The sequence below is a fragment of the Grus americana genome, chromosome 28 (assembly GCF_028858705.1).
Source record: "Grus americana isolate bGruAme1 chromosome 28, bGruAme1.mat, whole genome shotgun sequence".
NCBI lineage: Eukaryota > Metazoa > Chordata > Aves > Gruiformes > Gruidae > Grus > Grus americana.
In genome coordinates, this window is record NC_072879.1 from 214,331 (window position 1) to 223,219 (window position 8,889).

Genomic DNA, 8,889 nt, shown 5'->3' on the forward strand with positions numbered 1-8,889 from the left:
TAAAAAATACTGTGCATCTTACCTTCCCCCGCCCCTTCTCCCTCTTTCCCTGAATGGTTTTACTTAGGAACAGGGTCTGTGCACTTTTGAGGCCTTTGAATATAGGGCAAATTTCAGGAAATGACAAAGTATTACATTACACTTTATAAACCCCATCTTTTTCTCCACTGCTGACGTTTCTGACGCAATCCATGGCCCTTGTGGACCACACTCAGTGAGGTGATACCCCAAGTTTGTCACCACTTTCAAATTACGTCCAGCTCTTGGTAGCAAACCAGCCGTGCTGATGCTGCCTTTGCTTGAGGGAGCGGCAGGTATTCAAGCCAGTCCTTTCCCTGTGGGTACAAAATCGCTAGAGAAATTCACTCCTGATGCAAGCTTGAAGTCTTGTTCCATACCAAGATTGTTTCTGCTGTAAGGGTCAACTCAACTGGGATGTCATCCAGGGTGAGATGAGGCTTGACAATCTTCATTTCAGCATGCTAGTATAACCAGTTCTGTGAGCTCCAACAAATGTGAATAAGTTTACAAGGTGATATTTTTTTGTCAATTTTGTAAACAAGTTCAAATGAAGTTTACCATGTGCGTATCTGCTGTGTACTCTCATTTTTGCATGAACTGTTTCTCTGCTCCCGATTTCTCCTAACTGCCTTACAAAATTTATTCTAATCCTAAAATCTTAAATTAACATACTGCCATCTCTTTCTTGTCAGTGGATGACGTGAAATGGCTCATCTGCAAGTCTTTTGAGAATTGCCATTACCTAAAGTGCCAGTTTTCTACATCATTAATGTACCTATGAAATGTCTTTTGAGGGAGTGCCTGGATGAAATAGGCTCTAGACCCTGCTCCCGCTTGACAGGCGCTCACCTATCTTTCCGTACAGCCAGCATTACCTATTCCTCGGGTTAGTTTTAAAGGTCGGGAGCAATTGTGTCTTGGCCTTTGTCTGTGACCTTTGGTTTCCTGAGGCGGTGGTAGGGGCCGCCCTGCCACTAAGGGCTGTGAAACCAGGCCAGAAGAGAGATTTTTGTGCATTTCTCGTACAGCGCAGGCTCCCTCCTGGGTTAAGTCACGGGCTTGGATGGCCGGGAGCCCAGGCTCCGGGCCTGAAGCTGAACTGCCCTCCCCGGCCCCGCGGCCCCTGAGCCGCCTGGAGGCTCCTGCTCCTACCGGGCGGCTCCTGCGGCTGCGGGAAAGCGCCGCCGGGGGCCCGGTGGTGCGGGATGGGAGGTTGCCCGGAGGGGACGCGGGGCTGGGAGCGCTGCGGGCCCGGAACGGCGAGTGGGGGCCCGGCGGGCGCCCGCCCGGGCAGAGGGAACGGCCTCAGCGGAAATGACGTCCAGGGGGCCCGGCGGCTCCTGCCGGCACCCGTAACCGCTGAGGCGGCGGCACGGCCCCGCGCCGGCCCCGCCCCAGGAAGCGACGCGTTGGCGGCGGTGACGTTTCGGCGGCGGTGACGTTTCACCGGCGGCCGGGTGGCGCAGGGAGCCATGGCGGCCCCGCTGGCGGCGGCGGGCGGCGGGGCGGCGGCAGCGGCGGCGGCGGCGGCGGGGAGGGGGGGTCGCGGGCCGGCGCTGCGTGAGGGGGCGCGGGTGTCGGCGCTGTGCCTGGCCTGGTACGGGCTGAGCGCCGGCGGGAACGTGGTGAACAAGCTGCTGCTCGGCGGCTTCCCGCGGCCCGTCACCGTCTCGCTCTTCCACATCCTGGGGCTCTGCGGGCTCCTGCCGCCGCTGCTGCGCGCCTGGCGGGTGCCGCCCGCCGGCCCGGCCCAGCTGCCGCCCCGCGCCTACCCCCGGTACATCCTGCCGCTCGCCTTCGGCAAGTACTTCGCCTCCGTCTCCGCGCACGTCTCTCTCTGGCGGGTCCCGGTCTCCTACGCGCACACAGGTGAGGGCCGGTGTGTCTGGGGAGGAGGGAGCGTGCCCGGTGGGTGCTCGTGTGGGTGCCCGGTGGGATGTGCCAGAGCCGGTTGCGCTCGTAGCGGGGCCCGGTGCAGTGACCTGAAGCCCAGCGTGTGCTTGTACGGGTGCCAGTATGATGTCCTGGGGCACAGTGTTTGCCGGTACTGGTGCCCAGTGGGGTGACCTGAAGCCCAGTGTGTGCTTGTCTGGGTCCCCAGTGTGGTGTCCCGGTCCCCAGCGCATGCTTCCACCGGTGCCTCGTGCCATGATCTAAAGCCCCATGTGTGCTTGTCTGGGTGCCCAGTGCGGAGTCTCAGAGCACCAAGAACCAGCCTGTGTTTGTACAAGTGCCCACAAAGGGACGACCCAGCGTGGGCTGAGGTTGGGCTTGGTGGGACCAGACCTGAGCCCCTCCTCTGTCCTCAGCGCTCACCTTCTGCTGCTGGTGGTCAATGCAGTTGGCCCAAGCTTCGCGTCCCCACCGACGTTTTCTTTTCGTTCTCAGTAAAAGCGACAATGCCGATATGGGTGGTTCTTCTTTCACGGATCATAATGAAGGAAAAGCAGACGACGAAGGTGCGGACAGGTTTGCTGAGGTTTCTTCTCTTGGTGGTGTTGGTGTGTGCTCTGCTGGCTGGGATCAGGAACGCTCAGGCTTTGGTTAACTGGGTGAATTTTGTGATTGAAATTAGATTATGCACATTTTACAAGTTCCTTTTCCTTTTATTGTGAATGTCAAGAAAACACGTCTAAACGTTGAGCAAGGTGATGCTCTCTGATATGCTGGAGTTGTTACAGCATTATCGAGGTCACTTAATTTCCTCAAACTACAACGTCAAAGTTGATCCCTGGTTCAGTTGCTTTATTCTTCCTTCTCCTTTCCTCCTCAAATCAGCAGTGTGTATAAACTCAGTTGAAGTGAAAATTCTTGGAAGATGTAAGCTGCTCCTCTCTCTTCCTCTTTCAGGTCTACTTGTCTCTGATCCCCATAATAACCGGTGTCCTGTTGGCCACCGTCACAGAACTTTCCTTTGACATGTGGGGACTGATCAGTGCACTTGCTGCTACTCTGTGTTTTTCACTTCAGAACATCTTCTCAAAGAAGGTAATAGTTTTGCTGTTCATTATATTGGTCAGTAGCGTCATCCTTTAGCAGGATAGTGTGTATTTTCCAGCACATATATATATATATATATATTTTTTTTTTTTAAAGTTGACTTTATAGTCAAAGGAGCCCAAAGAAACAGTTGGCTATTTTGTACGCCTCTTCTCTACAGCTCTTCCTACCCATCAAAGTTACACTGAAAATTGGGCAGAAGTCAGAGTTTATCCTGAGCCTTTTCTTTACTCCTCAGCATGGATTTTTTTTTTCTGCTGACAGTTTGATAGTGCTTAAATTTACGAGCTCATTTGAAAGCTTTTAATGTATCTTGCTGTATCAAATCTTTCTCTGTAGTGAATGAGTCAATGTCAACACGAGGCACTCCTTGAAATCTTAGAAACAAAGTTAAAACGTATGTCTTGGATCTCTTTAGCTGCAAAATGATTTCTGGTTGCAGAGCATTTTAAATGTATTACTATCCTGTTAATACTGAGAGTCACCACTCAAGAAACCATTGTTTTTCAAATGGACATCTGTTTTTCTTTGGTCATCCTTACAGGAAATTCATACTCTAACAGTATTTACTTATTTTCCTAATTTATCTGTCATCTAAAGCTGTTACTGTTACACGGCTCCTGAATCTCTGCTGATGCTGCGGGCAGTAGCTGAAGAAAGGCTGTTTAATGATGGTTTTTTGTCAGGTGTTAAGAGATTCCCGAATACATCATCTTCGGTTGCTGAACATACTTGGGTGCCATGCTGTGTTCTTCATGATCCCAACGTGGGTTTTGGTAGATCTTTCTTCCTTCTTGGTAGAGAATGACTTGGTAAGTGTTATATTTGGGAACTGCTGTTAAGAAATAAAAGAGAAAAAAAAAATCAACCGCACACCAACAAACACCACCACCCGCACCAAAAATGTGCACTTAAGTGTTTCGGTGTAGTTCCTCGTCAGCATGGAAGGAACTGTTGTGAAACGTCCGCAAATTGTTTCACAAAACAATATATAAAAAAATAAGCCTAGTGTTTATTGTGAGAATTCATGTCAGGGTTAGGAGAGGTAGCTTATGTGACAGCATAAATCTCAGGAGCTAGTAGCTGGAGACAGGAACAAATGCACCCAGAATGTGTGTTGCAAGTATGTAGAGGTGTTTTCTCAGCATTGGTAGTTGCATACTGTAACATCAGTGGGTGCTTTTTTGGAGTTAAGTTGCAGATGTTCTGTCTATCAACGGCAGGTAAGAAGTGACTCAAGTTGTATTTGTGGTTTTTTGTCTCTTATTTGAAGCCTGAGATAATTTTTTCTTTTTTTCTTGTAATGTTTGTGGTTACAACAGAGCACGATGTCTCATTGGTCCTGGACCTTGATGCTGCTTATAATCAGTGGATTCTGTAATTTTGCCCAGAATGTCATCGCCTTCAGTATTCTTAACCTGATCAGCCCACTAAGTTACTCTGTTGCAAATGCCACAAAAAGAATCATGGTCATCACAGTGTCCCTTATAATGCTTCGCAATCCGGTTACAAGCACCAATGTCCTTGGAATGATGACAGCTATCTTGGGGGTCTTCTTATATAACAAGGTAAAGGGTTGGTTGGTTGGTTTGTTTGTTTATTCAGGAAACTCACTTGAAACAGTCCAGTAGCTTTGAATTATTTTTTGTACAAGAAGTTAACAGCTAGCAGAACTAGAACTGGAAAGAGGAATGAGGTTTTTATTAGAAGCCACTAATATTTTAAGATTCTAACAGGCATAGATAGTAATGTAATTGTAAAAACTGTATGCTTTTTTCTAGGTGTATGAATATTTTAGGTGATAGCTAAGAAAAAACATTCTTTCTTTCTTTCCTAGACAAAATATGATGCAAACCAAGAAGCAAAGAAGCAGCTACTTCCAGTTACAACCGCAGACCTTGTGAATTTGGACCGGCATCGAAACACTCCTGAAAAGTCTCAGAACGGACTTACGGCATTTGCACAACATGGAGACTATCAGTATGGTCGAACCAGTATCTTAACAGACCACTTCCAGTATAATCGGCAAAACTATCCAACTACCTACAACTTAAATCGTTTTGATATATAGAATCCTGGCAAACAGGTGTAGACTGTGATATGAAAGTGTCCCCAACATTATCAGAAACTTTTAGTACATCCGTGAATGTAAAGCCATTTTATTGTACAGGTTTTGCAGAAGGGAAGATGCATGTGTAGTGAAAGCGGTACAGACCTTCGACTTCTGCTGAGCAGACCTTTAAATGGGAAACAGCTAGATCTGACACTGGAACTAAATGCACGGTGTTGTTCTTGTACAGAGATTCTGGTGAAATGCACGTACAAAACTTCAGAGTAAAACATCTGCCGTCACTGCTCCTTTTCAGAGTCTGTCAACTGGTTATTCTTTTGGCAGCTAAATTCTGGCCAGTATTTTGTTTCCACGCTGGTAACGTCACCTTTAATTTGTTCTCTGATATGTTTAATGATACTTAGGTGAAACTTTCAGAAAGAAGGGAAACTAAGGTGTACTTCTGGTTATCAGGATTTGTCTGTTTGAGGAGGATTGACTGACATACATCTGTTGCAGATAGGTAGACCTGAATTCATCTTGAGCAACTACGAAACTTCATGTGGGTATTAATTACTTTTGTGCCTATGCCTTCGGTTTTTGATGACAAACCAGAAGTGTTTCTGAAAGAGTAGACAGTAGAAAGATTGAGCTCTTCAAGAAGCATACTTCAGGCATAGAGAAAGAGAATTCTCTAAAATCACTGTTGTCCCAGTCACTGTAGATAACGAACAAACAGAGCTTAAGATCATAAATGTTTTCTGAATAACGTAGACCTGTAACTTCAGACATTGCTCTTCCTTGGCAATACAGAAAACACCTTCACAAATAAAGTGTTTGGAATAATATCATTTATTTTTCTACTTGCTTCACACCTGTTCTTACAAACTCTTTTGTTGGTTTAGAAATTGAAAGGTTTAAGGTGTTTTCTGCTCAGTTTTATGCATGAATTATGTTCTCTTATGAGATTCATATATTATGAATGCATTAATTTGAATAACCATAATTCTTAATTGTTTCTTAAGTCTATCTTTTTAGCCCCTAATTGTTTAAGTTTCTTCATTACTGCTGTTGGACTTGCCATGTGCATTTAGCCTGACTTCTACTTTCCACTGAATGAAGTTAAATTTTGCATTCCGTTCTGCTCCTGCAACTCCCCTCGCTCAAATAGTAAATGGTTAAGAAAAGATTATTTGAATCGGCAGTAAATAGATAATTTATGGTTAAGAAAAGAACTGATTCAGTTAGTATAAATGAACATACTAAATTCTAGACAAGTTGATTGTTATGCATCAGATGCTGTGTTTGTGCACAAAAGGAATGAAACCAGCTGAGCTTGGGTTTCACCGGATCAGATTGTTACTGTTGTTATCTTAGCAAAAGAAGATTTTAGAGGCCTTCTCTCCTTAACAGGAGAGCTGTTGTACAGTGAGATTTTTGATAGCATAAATATTATGTTTTTACTAGAGAGGTATTAGATACCAGTGACAAAACTTAGGGTGTGGTACAGAACACTCCACTTATTTATTGCTTTAAAAATGACCATTTCTGTGATGCAAGATGATAATTTGGCTCCTTTTGGGATAATAAAGAATTTATTTTTAAGTGCAAAGTCAACCTTATTCTTTTGGCTGACTGGGGAGGTAGTTATGTATTCTGCCTTCCACCATAAAGTCCAAATGAGGAAATGGTCTTTCTGAAACTTCAGAGATGGGTTAAATATGCTGCTGTTTGTGAGCAGAACTTCCTTGACTTGGAATTGAATCTGTTCGTGCTAGCTTAGAACTTGGGCTTTTAGTTTAGAAAATCTAAATAAATTATTCCCTAAACCTGGTTAACAAGAGCAAGATAATGAGGAAAAGCATTCTTTCAGATAAAATGGCTTTTGCCTGTTCCAGTATTAATTTTTGTATAATTATTTCTTTTTAATATGGGAAAGTGCAAAACGTGTCTTTCTAAGGCTCACTTCCCAATATTTGAGTGCTTTTACATACATGTAAAAAGGATTGTGTGGACTCTGGATTTGGATTAGGTTCTGGCTCTGCAAAAGACTAATTTGAGGATGAGGCATTTAGGCTGAGATTTTTCAGAGGGGCTGAAGTTCTCCAGCTGCTTTCAAAGGGAGCTAGCTGTAAATCAGTAGACTCCTGCAAATGCTTCATTGTGTTCTTTGTGCCTCAGTTTCCCATCTGGAAAATTAGGATGATTCTTCCCTACTTCATAGGGGGGTGAAACACCAGAAAAAAAAAGTAGCAGTGGGGGCCCAGGGATATAGAGGCACACATGAGTTCATCTGTACATCTTCTGGTGTGCCTACCACTGTAACATCTTCATACAACTTGAACTGTTTCTCAGAACAAAGCTCCGCGTACTTTATTCACAGATCAGAGACTTTATTAAATATATTTAGATGGTTTCCTTTTAAATGACATAACCAGATCTTTTTCTTTGCAAGAGAAAGCTTGCACTGCACGCTTACTGTGGCAGGTCTTTAGCTCAGCTTTTTCTGTCAAGAGTATGGGAGCAGGTGAGGGCTTTCTGTTGAAAACACCTTGTCCCAAGTTGTGGTCTGGGCTTGTGGCCTCACTGTGTCTGCAAAACAAAACTGCTGTAATTGCAGAGCAAAAAGGGACTGACCTGAAAGGAGGATATCATTCGTTTAGGGCCCAGAGAATGAACCTCTGGGCTTCTTCCCTGGAGACTGCCTGACAATGTTCATGCTCTTCTAGTTCAGCTCTGTGGTCAACGGGGATAATTTTGTATGGTAGAATGTATAATTAAAACGGTTAAGTGAATTGGTTACAAGAGGTGGTTTTGCTGAGTACCTGAATCCAAGTCCGTAAGCAATATTGCCCACATTCAGGTAAAGGAGTTTCTGATACTGTTGTAATATATATTTTAATCTTGGACCGCTGTGAGATTTTGTTTGGCAAGGTGAAACATTTGTTTTAACATGGTTTGTAAATTAATGACGTATTTAACTATGTACATAGGTCTGTAGAAAGTATGGAAACACTGGAATAAAAAGGGCATATCTAGACAATCGTGTATAATGACCCTGTTATTAAATCCCAGTGAAGGGGTTTGGGTTGGGTTTTTGACTTCCAGGAAGCTTTGGGAGTTCCATACATCAGTAGTAACGGCCACGTGTGAGAAATTGGATTAATGTTTTGCTGTATGGGTGTGATACCTTACTGGATCATTACGTAGGCTGAAACTACGGTGATTTGAATGCCATAACTATCGTGTTAGGAGACTAGTCGCTGGTATCATTAGAAATGGTTTGATTTCCATTGTGTGTTTCTAACATACATGTAAATACATCGCAAAATTGGGAAATACTTCCCAAAACAGTCCTGGATAGTTCTAGAAGTAGCAGTGTGAAGGAAACCAATCTCTCCCCACTGCACGTGGGTTTTCTGTTGATTGCTCCGTAGAGTATTTGGTGCTCTTTGAAGATCTCTTGAAAATATTTCCCTTGCAGATTCAATTTTAGTACCCAGTAGTGATTAGAGCATCTTTACCATCTGGTAAAGCGCTTGTGTTTTTTAAATACTTGAATGCTAAATAAAATTGAGGCAATACTTAGGCTTTATAGGTGTACAGTCATTTGTAAAACTAGTGTTGGTAATTTGGGGTCCACTCATGATGATTCCTGAACCTCAAGACCTTTTCTTTCTCGCATGTGTTCAAACCTGCATTTTGCTGATGTAGCATATTGCAGCAGCAGAAACTTCTGCCATGTAGCTATTTGTGAAAAAAGGTGCAATATAAATAAAGGGAAAGTTTTGTTTTTCTAAGGCTTCCATTTCTGAACC

At 44.2% G+C, this 8,889-nt stretch overlaps 1 protein-coding gene across 1 annotated transcript; it reads left to right on the plus strand.

Annotated features, from left to right (window-relative positions):
* Positions 1-1,460: 1,460 nt before the first annotated feature.
* Positions 1,461-8,865, plus strand: SLC35E1 (solute carrier family 35 member E1). Its single transcript, XM_054805652.1, has 6 exons — positions 1,461-1,890; positions 2,410-2,480; positions 2,872-3,009; positions 3,708-3,833; positions 4,344-4,589; positions 4,859-8,865. Exons 1-6 carry the CDS (start codon positions 1,494-1,496, stop codon positions 5,090-5,092), a joined length of 1,212 nt encoding a protein of 403 aa, XP_054661627.1. The 5' UTR covers positions 1,461-1,493; the 3' UTR covers positions 5,093-8,865.
* The last annotated feature ends 24 nt before the right edge of the window (positions 8,866-8,889 follow it).

Coding starts and splice junctions, on each gene's coding strand:
- SLC35E1 (XM_054805652.1), top strand. CDS start 1,494: ATGGCGGCCCCGCTGGCGGCGGCGGGCGGCGGGGCGGCGGCAGCGGCG. Junction 3,010..3,707: donor AGAACATCTTCTCAAAGAAG/GTAATAGTTTTG, acceptor GTTTTTTGTCAG/GTGTTAAGAGATTCCCGAAT. Junction 4,590..4,858: donor GGGTCTTCTTATATAACAAG/GTAAAGGGTTGG, acceptor TTTCTTTCCTAG/ACAAAATATGATGCAAACCA.